The sequence below is a fragment of the Sarcophilus harrisii genome, chromosome 6, assembly GCF_902635505.1.
Source record: "Sarcophilus harrisii chromosome 6, mSarHar1.11, whole genome shotgun sequence".
In the NCBI taxonomy this organism is placed as follows: domain Eukaryota; kingdom Metazoa; phylum Chordata; class Mammalia; order Dasyuromorphia; family Dasyuridae; genus Sarcophilus; species Sarcophilus harrisii.
In genome coordinates, this window is record NC_045431.1 from 7,232,694 (window position 1) to 7,251,475 (window position 18,782).

Genomic DNA, 18,782 nt, shown 5'->3' on the forward strand with positions numbered 1-18,782 from the left:
TTTGCTGACATGATCTCTTTCAAAAGGACAAATAACTAGTTACATGATCAGTCCCCCTGGGAAAGGGGGCGTCATGTGCCAAGAGACTCCAGCACGGAGGAACATACAGCCTTTGCAGGAAACTTTGACTTGAGCGCACCACATTATGATCATTTATTATTGGCAAACTTACAAGGCAAATTCTCCAGCATGAGAGATAACTTCATTACATGGAGTAATGTGTCCATTAGACACTAAGTTCTATTGACTTACCTGATTAATGGCCAGAAATTTGCTGATATTGTAGAATTTATCAAGCTGCAGAGAGGTATAAATGCCTTTATTTTCTTTGCAGTCACTATGGGAAATAAACACATCAATCATATTCAGAAAGGCCAAGCTGGTGCTATGTTCTTTGCTAATGATTAAGGGGAAAGTTATCTGAAATTTCTGGGTTAATTTTTTTTTTCTTTTTAAATCCGAGAAGGGAGAAGAGGTTCTCAATGCTGGAGACACATCAAGGGAACTGAGAGTGTAATGACTTATTTCCACGCTCACTGACACCTTTTCCTGCATCCCCCAATTTTTGCCCCTCAGTACAATCCAGCTTTTGGAACTACACCCATTCTCAGTCAGAGGATATTCCCTCCTGAATTTTTCCAGTCTTTTATTTAAGCATTAAATAGCCTCAGAAAAATATCCTAGGAAGCAAATCCCCATAACTCCATAGGGAAAGTGAATGGGATCAGGGAGAATATTCAAAGCAACAAAGAAATGTAAGATGAATGAAGGATAAAAAGGGAGCATCTTGAAGACTAGTCACTAGCTATCAAGTGGTAGCTGAAGGTCTGCAGAATATCTTGCATGCACTATTTCACTGGCCCCCACACAACAGTCTTGTGAGGTGGATGCTATTATTATCCCCATTTTATTGATGAACAAACCAGCTTGCACAGGATGCTTGCAGTGCTAGTGAGTAGTTCAGAAAAGAGTTGGACTCGGGGGTTTCCCAAGTCCAAGCACAATATTCAATCTACTAAGGGCCTCCAGCACATTGAATAATTATGGCGATCCATGGAAGTAAATGGGCAAAAATCAAAGCATAAGAAGGCAAGAATGAGTTGAACTTGTATGGATGGAAGGAACACCCACATCAATGAGGTGGGGGAACCACTGAAGCCTTATATAGTCACCAAGGATTTCTCTCTATTTTCCCTTACAACTGGATTTCCCCCCCCCACCCCTCTGCCCTTCCTTTCATGTTTTATTTGGGCCAATTACAGGTAACATTAAATTATATGGACTGATCATATCCAGGGATAGTCATAAAGTCAGTATCAGCTTTCCAAATGAAGGGCAATGTTCAGTTATGTAACAATTACCAAATTCTCTGTGCTTATCGGTAAAGAGTAATGACGCGGGCCAAAGATTGCCCTCCCAACTAGACTCACCCACCAGAACCACCTTCCTCCCCCTCATCCTTCCCTTTCCCACAGTCACAAATCCCTGGGTCTTTGGAAATCCCAACCTTGATGTGACCAGTGTTAGTGTCTGGAAGTTCCATGCCCTGTGCTGATGTATTACCAAGAATGGGAACATGTTCTAGCCACCCAGACTGCAACTTTTAATAAGTTTTGATACAAGATCCCTATTTGTAGTAAACTTACAATAAACACCCACTAGACTGAAGTAAATTGTAAGTTAAACGAATTTCTGTGGAATAGGCAAGGACCTAAACTACAATTGATATCATTGTTTCTATGAAAAAAATATACAACAAGCTTCAGTCAAATAACATTTGCCACATCACCTGCTCATAAATTGGGGGTTGTTCACCTACGTGAAAGCTCTTTAAAAAGTAGAAAGTACATAGTATTATATAATATTATATTACCATAATTATAATGTAATAAAATCAAGTGGGAGTTGAGTCTAATGGTGGCTGGTTACATCAAATAGACAATGATTGTATCATTAAGAACCTTTTTCTTACTGATTTGTCTACTAAGAACATCCACTATTTAGGATTAGCTATGAATGAAATGAATGGATGGATAGATATATGTATGAATAAATGAATGAAGTTACCCAGGCTTATCTATGCAAAATGGTATTATATATAAAATGCTCTCCATTATATGGTATCACATTAACCTCAAAGATACCCCCCCCCCAATTAGTATTATGGTCCAAAGTTGTCCATTTATAGACATTTCAAAATAAGCCAAATAAGACAATGAAGGTTGTTAAAACACAGTCAGCGTCAGTTGGCTCAATGCTGTGCAGTCGGGTCTGGTATTCTATTGCTGGTCACGGAACTGAAGGCTACTTAAAAATGAGTCCCACAGGTGGACATTGCATAGCATATAGGAAACCAGATCAGGGCACTAACATCAGAGTGTACAGGTCCTTCTATGTACAGAGCTATCAGAAAATGCATACATACACACACATATATATATATGTATTTTCTGATATATATTATATGTATATATGTATTTTCTGATATATATATTTTATATATGTATTTTCTGATATATTATATATGTATAATATGTATTTTCTGATATATATATTTTATATATATATGTATTTTCTGATATATATTTATATATATGTATTTTCTGATATATATTTTATATATATATGTATTTTCTGATATATATTTATATATATGTATTTTCTGATATATATTTTATATATGTATAATATGTATTTTCTGATATATATTTTATATATATATATATATATATATATATATATATATATATAGAAAGATCCACATAAAGTGATACTAAGCATGATCAGAACAATCAAAATGCAGGATACACCATAATTAAAACAGCAACAGTGTCAATCATTGGAACGTTCTAATTATTCGGATAGATTTGGAAGGGGACACAGAATGAAATCATTATTCTTACTTATGTTAAATTGAATGTTAGGCAATAGGTTTACTATCTGATTAGGCAGTAAGGTTGTATACTGCATAGAGAGCCAGTTTCAGGGTCAATAAAGTAATGTTCAGGTTTGCTGTTACTAACAAGTCATACAACCCCCCAGTGCTCCCCAAGCAACTCTGCAAAAATAAAAGCCACCAGGTACATCTCTGAGGGGAGTCAGTAGTGGGTATCTTAGCGATTAATGCTACAACTGTATTTAATATTTTAATGTATGAGTATTCAGCGAATTCTTCCCAATTTGCAGATGATGCTACACTTTTTCAGGTGGTATTCAATGAAGATAAATTGTAGGAGGGCTTTGCAAGGCCTTGGAGAAAGGGATAGGGAAGAAAAATGGAAATGATTTTCAAAGTGTAAATTAATTATTTAAGGAAAAGAGATACAAGATTCTGGGTTTTAAGCTATCCATTATGACCAAGGAGAGCTCTAGAAATGACTTGTATACTTAATGAATTCTCCAATTTTTAAAGGGCTTGACAGTCTATAATGTATTTTCATCAGAACACACCACAATTATCATTCCCATTTTACAGATGAGGAAGTGCAGAGAAACAAAATGACTTGCCAACATTCACACAGTTGATGAATGAAAGAGCTGGCAATTCAAACCCCCATCTTTTGATAGCAAACCCAGTTCCATTCCTAGGCTAGAAGAGAAAAGAAGCTGCAGTAGGTAATAGAGGAGAGTCACTAAAATTACCATGATATAGAGGAATAGTATAAAGAAACTACTCGTGAAGATGTTTGAAGACAACGTTCTCATTTTGAGAAGTTAAAAACCAAACAAAACAAAAAAATCATCACAATATATCACACTAAATCTTTCGTCACTAATTTCTGTACCTGTAAACTTGTTTAAAGGTGAGATTAACATCAGCATTTTTAAACAGGACACCTGGAAGGTAGTTTTTCCATTGGGCGTTGAGTAAATAAGGAGTATCCAAAACCTAGAATCAAAAAGACTCTTATCATCAAAAATAACCTCAACATTTCCCCTTCCTCTTCATTTGTTTTACATGAAGAATTCAGAAGCCTGCTTAATTTTCCCATCCTAGTCTTGGCTTTCCAGTTAAAAGATAAGAAACAAATCCTAGGATTTAGATTGGGAAAAAATGCCCAGAGCGGGGTAGGCATCTTACCTACAATCACAAATAATCACAAACGACTAGAACTTGAATTCAAGCCCATGTTACAATTCAATATTCCTTCTTCCCCTGCCCCCCATATATGGATTTTGAAGCCTGACTTTAATCATGAAATAGCATATGCAAAGCAACATCAAGTACCTCTATATTCAGTAGAAGAAGATCTGCATTAGGAGAACAATCAGTTACCAAAGAATTTAGCAGAATAGTGGCCTAAATCTGGTTTCCACTGGTATTGTCAAATAACTAAATACTCTCTACAAACATCTCCCCTAATGGTCTTTAGCAGTTGATTCTCTAGGGAGAAAACTAAGACCAAATGATTATCCATTTCTTTTCTGTTACTGGAAATCTTTGGGGTGGGATCTCTGCTTCTTTTTCAAATAAAATGTTATTTATACACTGACTCCATAAAGAAATCTCATTATTTTAAAGGGCAAATATTAACGTAAATATTAAATGCAGATATTACCTCCAACCAAAAATCGGAATTGTTTCTTTTTTCTTACTAATACAAAAAGCCTCAATTCATTGGATTAAAAACTTTCTCCTGTCCTCTCATTTATAGCTTATGTTCCTTTAAAGGCTCAACTCTCCCCTCAGTCCCAACTTCCTTTAGCCATACACTAATTATAGGAATTAAAAGTTTGGATTATGATATCAAAATTCTCTCACACACACACACATTTATTAACCATATTTTTACCTGAAATATAGTCCTGTCTTTAAAGGGCTCACAGACCAATTTTTCTACATTTCCACCCAAAACAAAGGTGGAAACCACTAAGCTCATCAATGCCCAGGAAAACAGGAAACTGAATCCAACGCCACTGGAGGAAGGAAAAAAAAAAAAAGATCAACCAATCTATTAAGATTCACACAGTGTTCACTACCTTCCAAAACAATATGTGGAAAGTGGACTTATATACCTCTAGCTTTTTATAGGTTACAGGTCAGTGCAAACTATTAGGGAAGGGAGATTCCTTCTGAATGGAATCAAGCTTTATGTCTGTTCTCCACATGGCCCTAAAATGTGTTTGTTAAATTTATATCTCATCTATCAAACAGGATATCAGATATGACTAAGAGTTATCAGATCATATTCTAAATAACTACAGTGTACTTCAAGCATCAAAGGTCTAACTTAAAACAAAACATCTTATGGGTTTCATTTGTGGATAGCTCACTAACACTCAATAAGGTTCGATCAGAAAACCACCCCTGGAGGCTGATGGTAGCAATGGAGTTGGCTGGGAAAAGGATGGGTAACAAGGTAGGTCTGTTCTGCCCTGACATAAAAGGTTGAAAACATCTGGAAGAGGCAAAATAATAAGGTATTGACTGAGGAGAAGAAAGAGAAATAAAGGTGGGGCCACCAGTACCCTCAAAAGTTGTTTCAATGGATAAGTTAGGTTCATGTCAAGACAGTGAGGTTAAAGTGAGCCCTATAAAGAAGTGGTTCACCTTCCATGTCTAGTGGCATCCCACATGGCACCAAAACGAGGGGCAGATTGGAGGGGGAAATGTTTTATTCTCTTCTCCCCCCTACCAGTACTGTATTAATACAGACTATCAATGACTTTATTTATTAATTATTTTTATTATTATTAACAACAATTTGCTATTTTAATTAGGTTCAACTCGTCATAGAAGTTTTTAGCTGCAGCTGGTACTTTTTTCAAGTTTTTTTTTAAAGTCTATCTCTACCCTTCCAGGCAGAATGTGATGGGAAGTCATATCACCATGTCTTCCCACCCTCCCCTCCTAAAAGACAGAAGCTGAAGCTCAAATGTTGAATTCTTCCTTCGGGCTTCAAAGATCATTTAAACAATTTTCCAAATGAAATAGCACATTCTCCTAAAAATTCTAATTAGTCTGATTATCCTGACTGCGCCTCCCATATTTTCTACTCCTGCAATTCTCTGGTTATTTAGCAGATGTCTACAAGAGATGTATTATGTCTATAAAATGTGGGAAAGCATGAGTAGTGCTGAGGGAACCAACATCAAAGATATGATTCCACTGCTCGATACCTGGGATCATCTGACGTCAACTCTGAAATAACTTGGGATTAAAACTCATTATGGGAAATGAATGAATTAAACCTCAATAAAAAACCACATCTATTTGGGGATTCACCATCTCCCTATTCTCCATGAAACACAGCAAATATTATACAAACTTCAGGAATGATAGATTGCCTTCAAGCAGAAGAGGGGTGTATGTGTGTGTGTGTGTGTGTGTGTGTGTGTGTGTTATGCTTTTTGGTCTGAGAGTCACTCCTGTAGTTTCAATGAGGGGTGGAGGGGAGGAAAGGAGGTAGGGAGTTTGAGACAAGTTATGAAAAGGTACAGTCAGTGACTACACAGTAACTTAATTTCCTCTCTCTGAGCCACCCCCCAAAATCGAATATCCAATTCCAACTCTGCTTTGGGAATAAGGGGCCTCAGATCCAAAAATGATGAAATTAGAAATAACCAATTTATCAACAGCTCTCCAGGCAGAGTTTCAATTTGGAATCAGATCAACACACAAGTGAATTTTTTCCTTGGGAATTTAACATTTTAGGTTTAACTGCAGGAATACAAGTCCTTGCTCTTAATTTCAACTTCAGGGTGCAGGGAAAGTCCAGCCTGGTGCTTCTAAATTAAATCAGCCCACTCTCTCTTCTATTCTATTCAGGTCAAATTTATCTTGATCAGAAGGAGCCAGAAAGGCTGAATGGTCAGGAGCAGTATAATGAGACCCTTTCCAAAAGACTCCTCCAAACAGATCTCAAAAGAGCACCAGACTAAGTCACAATGAACTCAAATAGGCAAATGAACAATAATCAAGGATGGAACAAGGATAAACTGCTTAACTTCGAGTAAATGGACATAATACATATGTCCCTCTGCCCTCTAAGATCATCAGGTATCATAGAGGGAATCCCAATTGGACAAGGCTTGGGGGGAGTTCTCTTAATGAGCTCAAGAATGGAAACTGAGAGGAAGAGAAATACATTGGGGCAGGAGGGAAGGAAGGTTACGGGAAATCATCTCACATCATCATGGTGTCCAATAGTCACCTAGAAAGATAGGAGGAAGGGATGGAGAGATTGTGATTCTCTTCCAATCTAAACTGGTCAAAAAAAGAAATCACACACACACACACACACACACAGGATCAATTCTACAGGAAAAAACCCTAAGGCACCTAAAAGCAGTTCAAGCTCTTTTTGAAGTAGCAAAGAATGGGAATCGGAGAAGCTACCAATAAATTGGAGAATTATAGTACATAAATGTGATGGAATATTATTATGCTGTAAGCAATAATGAAAAGGGATGGTTTCAGAGAAACCTGAAAAGTAAAGTGGACAGAAGGCAGGACAACAATTTATACAGTGATGGCAAAATGGGAAAGGCAAATAAATTAGAAAGAATTAGGGACACAATGCCAGGGGGACAAATAATGGAACACCTTATTTATCTCTTGAGCAAGAGATGAAAGATTCAAGACTGAAGGATGAGACCAACATTTTTTTTGGATGTGGTTGATGTGAAAAGTTGTTCTGATTGATTGATTCTCAAATGAGACATGAGGAGGTTGCAATGGGAGAGTGAGAAGGCAGATTTTGACCGATAACTATATCTACAGATATACCTAGAGAGACAGATCTATAGAATTAAAAAAAAAAAAGATAAATATCAATTAATATTACTTCCTAAAGCCCCAGTAGCTCCTTATTTAAAGTCCTTCACCACCAGCCTTGTTAAACCTTACTCCCTCTCTCCAAGAATTCTGCAATCCAGGGACAACAGATTCCTTGCTATTCCTCACACACAACACTACCTTTCCTAAGGTAGCATTTCCACTGGTTGACCTCCACAACCGGAATTGTTTCCTCTCCTCCTCTCTTCCTCCCTGGCTTGCTTCAAGTCTCAGCTAAATAAAACTGAACTTAGAACCCGATGTTTGAATCACTAATGTATCTTGGCAAAAGAAGATTTGCAAAAATGATGAATACATTGAGCTTACCAAGTAATATTCTATTTTAATGAATTGAAAAAGGTTTTTCTTACCATTATGAAAGATGTAATGGCTATTATGGCTGATAAAGCTATTTTCCAACTATATATAGTTTCAAATGGAAGAAGTAAATCTCTGAGTTCACTAAATTATGATCATTTCAATCTCATCCACCAATTATGCAAAGGTTTTTAATCAAAACTCAGCTAGTCGATTTCCATTTACCTTAATAGTCTTGAATTTTTACATTTGTTACAAATGAGTTCAAAATCCTAAAACTATTAATTCAAAAGATTCTTAACTATGTTAGGAAATTGTCTCCCACTTTTCAAAGCGTGCAGACGTAAATTTTTAGAAGTGACAAACAGTATCATTTTTAGCAATAAAGAAATGCAGTTTTTAAACGCTTTGTGTTAGCCTATACTTTGAGAAATAATGTGTCTTTGAGGTGAGGTTCAGCATCAATGGGAGTGAATGTTAATGCATGTTTCAAATAACCCTCTTAATGATTTAAAATTAATTTAATTGACTATTTGAATAATCACCGACTTTGAAATGTCACTGATCAAGAACTCATAGCAGCAAGCAGAAGAAGAATCTGCTTAGAAATTTTTTTGTTTGCTTAATATTACCCTCAAATTGTGGTTTCTTTGAAGGAATCATCTTATGTTTTATAATGGGTAGTTTAGCTAAAACTGGATAATGAAATCCATAAATACAATTAATCAAGCCCGACAGATTTCAATTTGCTGAAAATAGATGAATGAATGAAGGAGGGTGCCATGATCGACCTCTCCACTTTGAGGCAATCCTACTCTTCCTTTAGGCCACCCTAAGTATTATCTGTGCTATGAGTTTATCTAACATACAAACCTAGTGAGGGCACCTCAAATTCTATATTTTTATATTATATTTCATTATATTTTATTTTTCTATGGATATATTTTATTATATTTCATATATATTACACATTTGTATTATATATGTATATATTTATTATATTTCATGTATATTATATATTTATATTTTATTTACATCTTTTATTATATTTTATATTATTTTCTAAATATTTAAAGTTTTCCTTCTTCCTTATTTTAGCTAAAATTAATGAAAATGTCTAATATTTTCTACTCACAATTGAAAGGAACATCTTGCTCACCATTTCCTCCCATGGTCCATGTACCTCACTTGGAGATCATTAGCTCAGATGCTCACTTACACTTTTAACCATTAGAAAGGCACCAAACCAAAGAAATCACTCGTGAAAAGCCACACATTTCCCTTGAGATCCATAACTTAAGAGCACCCACAGTGCTGGATGGAACTTTGGTTCCTTTAAGTTGTTGGGCTCCATCTGTGAGATGGAACGTGGAAGGATCCCCTTGAGTGTGTTAGAAGGAAAAACTCACGCCATGAGGAAGTTGCCTCCAGTGTTGGACACACAGCCACGGGTGGTGGGGGTCTTGTGCTTGTTAAAACCGCAGGCTCCACATAGTAACCCCAGGAAGTAAAAGACCAGGATGAGGATCAACAAGCAGCAGGCGATTATACCACACAACCATCTGATGGAAAGAATTACGGGCACATTATGGAACAAATACTTCAAGGGAAAATGCCAACTATTCTTAATCAAACTCTTCCTTTAGCCAAAAGCACCGCAGACGTCCCCCGATACTGAAACGCGCTTCTTTCCAGCAATGCCTAAGAATCCCTTGCTTGCTGAGCATTGCTTATTCAGCACATCATACAAATGTTCTTTTTGGGTTGCTCAGCTGTTAGTACAAAATTGCTTTGTACCGACTTCTTTGCAATTACTTATTTATGTGCATGCTCTATTACCCCAAGTAGAGTCTGTAAGTAGTTGGAAAATTAGGGCTCTCTGGCTCTTTAGACATAGAAGGTCTTAAATACATAATTATTGACTAAAGTTGGACTGGCCTGATGGTGGACTTGGAAGCGGTCCCAGCGTGAGAACCAGAAACACTCCTTTTGTATTGCTTTGGGGGTCTCTTCCCAAAGAGAAGTCATGGGTTAGAAGGAACTACAACACACATTTTATATACCACTTGCTTTTTGTGGAGACCTGATTTCATCAGTATAGGAGGTTCCTGGTGAGGAGGAAGACTCAGCCACTATGGCAAGTCAGCAAATATACCCCAATCTAGCGTCATCCTGACTTGTCTGGGGCTTTAACAGGTCAAGCGAGCTGCCCAGAGCCACAGAGATAATGTGGCAGTGGCAGGTAGTGCCAAAGTCTCCTCTCTTAATGGAGCATTCATTAAAGGCTCATTATGAGCCAGGCACTTGCTGGGCTTAGAGTCAGAAAGATGCAAATTAACCTCATTTGCCTCAGTTTTCTCATACGTAAAATGAGCTGGAGAAGGAAATGACAAAATACGCTGCTATCTTTGCCAAGAAAACCCCAAATGGCATCAAGGAGAATAGGACATGACTCAATAACAACAACAACGAACCCTTAAGGAGCTCAATCTTACCAGGGAGACATCTTAATGTTTGTAAGCCTGGTGGGTGGTGGTGACGGACCTACTGCTGCCGTTTTATAGATGGAAAACCAAGCTTAAGGGATGGCAACCAACTGAGCCATAGTCACAGTATAAGAATGAGGATGTAAACCAAGCCTTGTAAGTCCCATCTCCATGTTCTTTCTCTTACTGCTTTCCACTTAAGCAAAACCATCTCTAAATAAGGTCTCTTTGGAGACTATTAGTGAGCATTTCATGATGCTTGTCAAGTTTTTTAAAGCTTATTATTAATGTTTATTATACTATAAAGGAAAAATAATTAAAAATGCCCAGCTTCTTCCCAAGGGTTTTTGTTCTACCTATGCTATTCTACTATTATAGGAATACTGCTTTGGGAGCGTTATTCCATTCTCTGGAAAAAACCAACCAGATGCGTTAAATATTTAGAAATGTTCCGAGCACCATAAATCAGGTGCCCAAAGAATGTCACTCTCCATTTTAGAGAGATGCCGTCAGTTTGCTGAAGCGTTCGAGAGTAACGGATGTTCAATTAGTTTTAACTGGCGTGCCCACAAGCTCTAACAGTCTGTCCCAGCAGCTGAGAAGTCTCCAAGAGCGGGAGATATGCGATCAAATATTTGAAAACAACAAAATAAAACCGAATGGAATCGCTTTAACTCTATATTGCCCGACAAATGTCTAATGGAACTCTTTGTTAAAGTGTGACAGAGCATCTGGTGCACTGGTCGCAAAGTCAGGAAACTGTGGGCTCATAACTAGGTGACCATCATTTACCTACAACTTTACTGAATCTCATTTTCCTCACATGATAAAAATTATTGGTGTAGTAGTAGTAGTTGTAGTAATGATAGTAGTAGTAGTAATAGTTGTAGTAGTAGTAGTAGTAATAGATGTAGTAGTAGTAGTAGTAATAGTTATAGTAGTAGTAGTAGTAATAGTTGTAGTAGTAGTAATAGTCGTAGTAGTAGTAATAGTTGTAGTAGTAGTAGTAGTAATAGTTATAGTAGTAGTAATAGTTGTAGTAGTAGTAATAGTAGTAGTAGGAGTGGGAGTGGTGATGGTGGTAGTAATAACTAATAGTACTTAGTAATAGCTAACATTTATATAGTACTTATTCAGTTCCAGGCTCTGTGCTAAGCGTTTTACAATCATCTCATTTGATCCTCTTTAAAGCAAGTGCTATTATTATGTTCATTTTACAGCCAAGAAGAATGAGGCAAATAGAAGGTAAGTGACTTGTTCACAGTCACACAATCAGTAAGTGTCTAAGTCTGGATTTGAACTCAGATTTTCCGATTCCAGGTTCAGAGCTCTATCCATTGCATCATCCAGCTGATAGGGAAAGGAGTCATTGCACATTTACCTCAAAAGATTGTTGTAAAGTTCAAATAAAATAACGTATATAAATACAAACCTTTTGAGAAAAAAGATTATTGTTTTTTGAGCTTGTCTTTTTAATCTCTTCATATCATTAGCTGTTTGTACAGGTTCTATCCAGGGACCTGTAGGTTCCCCAGTGGACAAAGTACCAGTTTGGAAGATAGGAAGACCTGGGTTGGAATTCTGCCTCAGTTAATAGCTGGACAATCCTGGAAAAACATCAACCCACTTTCCTAAGCCTCAGTTTGCTCATCTATAAAATGGAGATAATAATAGCATCTGCCTCTCAGAGTGGTGAGAATCAAATAAGATAATGTAAAGATAATTACAAATTTAAAGTATGATATTGACTATTATTATTACTACTGTGAGTACCCAACAAATGCTGCTTGTTGTTATCTCTGTGGGATGCATCTGTCTGGGAGAGGATTAGCACAGTGCTGTAAAGGTCCTCAGAGATCAGTTATATATCCCTCATTGTACAGAGAAGGAAACTGAGGCTTGGAGACTCAGGTCCAACCCAGGCTTCCAGTACTCCTTCAACAACACAATGGGTCCTTCTCAGGAAACAGCCCAGCCCATAAAAGCTCAGCAGGAACATGAGCAATCCATCACTCACCATCTATGAGGAACCTACTATGTGCCAGACACAGCAAAGTACTGAATTACCAGGTTGCCAGGGCATATGGTGGAGGCTAAGAGGTGACATAGCCTTGAGATGCTCATCTTTACCCTCACGAATTTCAAGGAGTCCTCCATTTAGATGAGGAAAGAAAGGGCACTGAGGTGCCGGGGCTTGTCCAGCCTTCTGGAGCTCAGCCACTGACCGCCCAGTTACACCAGAAAGCTCCTGCTCTTCTCTTTTTTTCCCATGGCCATTACTCTTTACCTCATTATCTCACTGTTCCATTATCCCAAATCCCTTCACTAGTTTCCTTTTCTCTTCAGAGAATCAAAGAACTGGGGAGGTGGAAGGCACCCCAAGCCTGACCGCTAGAGAAGAGAATCCCCTTGGTCATTGAGACTTCTGGAAGACTTTACAGTCTCTTGAAATCAAGCCGGCTTATCCTACTTTTGGACAGCTAAAATCACTAGGAAGTTCTGACATTGACTCTCCATTTAATTCTACAATTTCCACCCTCTACTCCCTCTTCTGCCCTGGGGGCAAACCCCTCCTCCCAAGTTTAATCTCTCTTATCTATTTGTTGTAGCTGCTGAGTCCTTGAGAGTTATGTTTAACCATCCATGATCCCACTGGAGTTTTCTTGGCAGAGATACTGGAGTGGTTTGCTATTTTCAGCTCATTTTATAGAAAAAGAAACTGAGGAAAACAGGATGAAGATTCTTGCCCAGGGTCATACAGCTGGTAAGTGGCCTGAACTCACTTGCACTAAGAAGATGAGTCTTCCTGGTTCTAGGCCGGGCACTTTGTGTACCCTGGCACTACTTAGCTGCCCATCTGGCCGGCACTCCCACTATCCGCAGTTAGCCCTCAGCCCCCTTAATGGTCTCTGGGCTAAATCTGCAGTTTTTTCCACACTTCAGCTGGAGGTACTTCGTCCCCTTGGCTGCCATTCTCTGCACACACTCCAGCTTATCTCCTTCTTCTCTGATCATCCCATCTTCCTCTTTCTAGACCAGCAATTTCAGGTTCATTTTCCTTCCCCCAAAAATCCAAGCTCCTTAAATCACTCCAACTTCTCTTTCAAGCTTCGTCTTCTCCCGGCTGACACGAGAACTCGGCAGCTTTTCTTCTGATCGGATTCTCCTTTCTCTTCCCACCCCAAACATCCAGATGCTCCTAATCTCCCAAGGACCAGCTTGCCATCCACCTTGGCAAGCATCTGGCACATAGTAGATATTTAATAAATGTTTACTTATTGGATAATGAATTTATTGAATTGAAATCTTACTTTCTCTACTAGACCTCCCCAGCAGCCCGCCAGGCAAAGATTCATCCTCTTTTGGACAACCCACAGCACCCTGTCTGTACCACATCATAGTGGCAGAGGATCTCAGCTCAGTGTAAATTTAAGGGTTCAGTGTAAACTAAGGCAGGTGGGCTTAGTTTTGGTGTGTGAGGGCCCTTTCAATTACAAATCTAATTGTCAAAATATCACCAGGATTTATCAAAATATTTTCCTAGAAAATTTGGAATTCAACAATTAATTTTTTTTAATGAATCTTAAAAATTATGTGTAACTGAGGAAAAGTAAAATATTATTTAAAAATTTTTCTCCTAGATTATTTTAAATGCTTAAAATGTTGGTACATGTTTGTCCAGATAATGCAGAATATAATGTTTTTCTCCCTCCTTGGATGTCATTAAGCAAACGCTTTAATGACCATTCTGGATACTGAGAAGATTTTTATTCAGGTATTTTTCTTGTTCAGCCGTGACCAGCTCCTCATGTCCGCACTTAAGGTTTTTCTGGATAAGATCCCCAAGAGTTTTGCTATTTCCTTCTCCAGTTCATTTTATAGATGAGGAAACTGAGGCAAATGGGTTAACCGACTTCTGCAGGGTCACAGAATTAATAAAGATCTGAGGCTGGTTTTGAGCTGATTCGAGGCCTGCTGCTTTATCCACTGTTCCATCTCTTCAGGTATAGGCTGAACCAAAAGTCCCTTCCTATTCTGAAATTCTGGAAAAATGGGAAATTTTGCGAAGATTTTGTCCATTTTGACTTAAGATGATACATCAATCTGTCCTGACCACCCAAACTTAACAGCCACCTCCCAAAAGACTGTCAAAAGAAATCTAGAATTAAAAACGCTCTTTAGACCTCATCTAGATCTTTACCATCTCTAAGGCAAGTACTCACCGATAGAAATCATATTGTTTCACTAAAGGGAAGTAAGTGTCAACATATGTCTCAGTCTGAGTAAGATAAAGTTTGAAATCGTTTATCATCTTCTGAATAGGAAGCGCTTTGATTGCATCAGTGATATTTGTGCCGATGGAATCCAAAGTACTTTTGATATCTGAAAATAAACACATCTCTGTTATAAAATTACCCAGCTGGGGAGGGGGTGACTCACAAAAACAGCTCAGGAGCAAGAGGAATGGGAGGAACCAATACCAACATGACCCCGACCCTCCTCACTTATTTATATGCTCAAAACTAAGCCAGATGCTCAGGCAAATGTGTCCAAACCACTAAAAGACCATTATTAACAAAACAACACCATCTTTACACTGAATGAATGATGCAGAATATGGACTCAAGCCAGAGTTTTCTTTTTCTTTTTAATTAGATAAAAAAAGAGAAGGTTAACTTGGAAATGAGGAAACTTTAAACTGGCTTTTCCTAAGGAAATAGCCCACAGAGGCAGGTAATTTTCAAAGGTACTTTTGGATGTCCATGGGGTGACAATTCTCAGAGGAAACACAATCTTTGGGGTCTGTGAGCTTTCTCGGGGTGCAAAATCAAGCACTTAACATTCAGTTTCATTTTCCTCACATCATCATCACTCCTACTTCTCAATCAACATAGGCCTTCTGACTGGAAACATGCTGTTTTCCCAAAACTGAAATAAGTTAACTATATATCAGAACCAGGGATCCAGGAATGGGCTTGGACCAATCATGTCCTATCATAGAAGTATCAGCTTTTAGAGAGGGGAGGGACCTCCAAAGTTGGATCCTCCATCTTTCTCCACCTACTCAAGTGGCTTTTTACCCCTTCTAATCACTGACACATACCTGCTGTGCCATAGTTCTCCCTGAGTACTAAAACTAAGAGGTTAGAGAACAATGGGCCTTGAAAGTCTACCTCTTTCAAAGTCCAAATACTGCAGAAATAAATGATGTGATTAGATTATTTATCTTGTAGACTTTATCTTCCTTTCATTTTATGCTCCAAATTAACTTTTCCCACTGACATGTTCTTTTTCTTTTAAACAGCAAGACATGTAAGTTCCAAGGTACAAGCTGTAGTAACATTGCAATCATGTAGGATTTAAAACATCGGGAATACCATTTTATAAAGATTTTTCAGGGTCTAGGGACAGTATCTGGCCTTAGAAGCAATACAGGAAAGGAGAAACAGCAGAGCTCCTTGAGGGGAGTGACGGGAGATGATATTCCATGTTCCACAGAACAGGTGCACGTCAGTGCCATAAAAGTGGAAAATGGACATACGCTGACAGCTGAGTGCACAGAAAAGCTCTGGCCTGGGGCTGGCTAATCTCCACGGCTCTCACTCTGTCCTGGGTTCTTCGGCACAAAAGTTTTGCCAGACATTAGAGATTTCTAACCCTATCAGTTTTTGTCCAAAGTTTTTCTTTTCAGCAGTTTGAATGACTTCTATATAACAGCAGGCTACGGACTTGATCAGGGCCATTTAGGTAAGATCGCAGTCATTATTGTCTCTGCACGAGAGCCCGATTACCCGAGACTTCTCGGCAACATGAGCAAATTACAGATGGAACTAAGTCAATTAAATTTAAAACGGCCTTCTGAGAAAACTCTGGCTTGTTTTGGGCAACACCACCCAGTATGCACTAGATCATCTCCCACGGTGTGGGTACGACTTTGCCAAACTTACAGGGAAGGGCTGCGAATGTTGGCAGAGCAGGTCCACAAAGAGGAAGCAAAAATTAAATAGAGAACAGTAAGCAAGTTTAGATGAGAAGCATATCTCCCATTAGCCACCACAGCACATCAGCCCATTCCCAGCACATTGTTGGTAATACCCTGCAGGGACGAGGGGAGTGGGAGGGGGGGGGGGAAGATTTATTTTTTAAAATACCATAGATCATCTAATAATCCATACAATGGGAGAAAAATATTTTGGCAAAGAGTGCCCTTTTATAGAGGGGGATAAAAACAACTTCATAAAAACTGTGAATAGTATTTTATAATAGAAATACATCCATCTACATAGGCTATCTCCCCAACTAGACCGTAAAGTCCTTGAGGGTATACACCATGTATTTATCTGGCCATCTCTCCCAGCAACTAGTACAGGACCTTATCCATAACAGGCACTTAATATCTGTCAAAATCATCCATGTTTTAAGGTTGCTTTGATAGCAAGACGAATAGAGGAGACATTGCAAACATGATTTATAGTTTTAGAAATGAGAGAGATTCATCTATTACAGTGTCTGGAGAGACTGCGTTTGTGAGATGATCAACCTTAGTGTAGCATAAAACACCACCAAGAATTAATAAGAGAAGACTTTCTTGTCTACAGTGGCAAATGACCGTATCCTAGTGGAATAGACATCCAAGTTTTCTGACCTATGGGATTGTTTCAAGATTACATTTGACTCTATGGAATCTTAAACAAGAAATATGACATATACTGGATTTAACATATACTTTAACATATTTAACATGTATTGGACTACCTGCTATCTGGGGGATGGCGGGGAAGGAGGGGAAAACTTGGAACAGAAGGTTTTGCAAGGGTCAGTGCTGAAAAATTACCCATGAATATGTTTTGTAAATAAAAAGCTTTAATTAAAAAAAAAGAATTATGTTCATGTCAAATACAGTTTCATCAGCAATGTAGAAAACTTAAGTTTTTCTTTAAAATCTTATAGCAAAAAATACATGTTTCACCTACCTAAGAGTTAATTGGTATTGTGAAAACATAATGCAGATGAAAAATATGAAGTGTGTGTGTGTGGGGGGGGGGGATGCATGTGTGTGTGTACGTATATATGTGGGGGGAGAATTAGGTACTTAAGAAAAATGATCTAACCAGGACAAATAGAACATTAGCATTTAATGTCACTTGGGCTCAAGTGTTGATTTCGATTGTCTTCAGTTATTTATCGTGATCTTTGGGCAACCAGGCAAACGACATCAGTCTAAGGTCTGACATTTATGGTGGAAGGCCCAGTAAATACATGGTACACTCCTTGAAAATATTAAACCAGAAGAAAAAGCGAAATAACTGTTGGTTTTTGTTTTGCTGCTCCTTATCTGATAGCTACCATTCAAGTGAAAGAAAGTTAACCTGTCATTTCCCAGGGATAAAGCATTTCTTTAATTAGCAAAGCACGTTTCAGATATTATAATGCAAGCACCAGCCAGAGATGGAAAATTACAGTGTATGTTATCAGTCTTACCTGCTATGATATTCTCGGTTTGATTCTTCACCAATTTAGGCGTATTATTAAATGCTGCATATCCCTAAAATATTTTGGGGGAAAAATAAAGATTCATGCAATAATGAAAAAATTGATTCATACTTATTCTTTATCATTAATTACAAGATAAATGTAATATTTGACTTATACATAAAAATAACACTAAGAACAAACAACTTCCCTTTGCTCCTTTAGATTTTTTTAAAAAGTCACTTTCCAGCAAAACACTTGATTAATGTTCTTCAATAAGAAATTCAAAACAAATATTAGCTTACAAATCCTCGTGACAATCTCAAGAAGAGGGAGCGACTTAATTAATTCATAAAAAAGTAAGGTACGAGATCTCTTTATGAAAATACGTTCCTGAAAATTTGGCTATAAAGTGAATTTGTGAAACATATTTTTCCAATTTATTTCCATTGCAAAGTTGGAGATCTGAACCCACAGGGAGCTGTGGGAGAGGGGCTAGCATTAAAAAATTTTAATAAACTTTACTAATCACAAAGTATAAATAATATAGTAAAATTTGAGATTTAAGAAATGGATTTTTTTCAGTCTTTCTCAAATGGCTCCATTAAAAGTTTATGCATATTTGCTGCATTTCTTCTTTACTGAGTTTGTTTGGATCTGGTAATGGCAGCTCCAGTGTTCATTTGGTATCTTGCTAAACTATTTTGTTGTTATTCTGCCTGTAGGAG

General features: G+C 37.8%; 1 protein-coding gene across 10 annotated transcripts in view; it reads right to left on the bottom strand.

Moving 5' to 3' along the window:
* The window catches only part of PROM1 (prominin 1), a 132,180-nt gene that overhangs the window by 21,205 nt on the left and 92,193 nt on the right, over positions 1–18,782 (bottom strand). For 7 of the 10 annotated variants that reach the window (XM_031943431.1, XM_031943430.1, XM_031943435.1 and 4 more), the window contains exons 10-16: positions 18,064–18,127; positions 16,530–16,538; positions 14,805–14,964; positions 9,505–9,657; positions 4,794–4,917; positions 3,786–3,889; positions 253–337 (exon numbers count right to left, since the gene is read on the bottom strand). In XM_031943431.1, coding sequence (XP_031799291.1) covers positions 253–337; positions 3,786–3,889; positions 4,794–4,917; positions 9,505–9,657; positions 14,805–14,964; positions 16,530–16,538; positions 18,064–18,127 — 699 coding nt within the window. The remainder of the gene's footprint in view (positions 1–252; positions 338–3,785; positions 3,890–4,793; positions 4,918–9,504; positions 9,658–14,804; positions 14,965–16,529; positions 16,539–18,063; positions 18,128–18,782) is intronic. The other 3 variants (XM_031943432.1, XM_012552316.3, XM_012552315.3) reach the window with 1 other exon arrangement.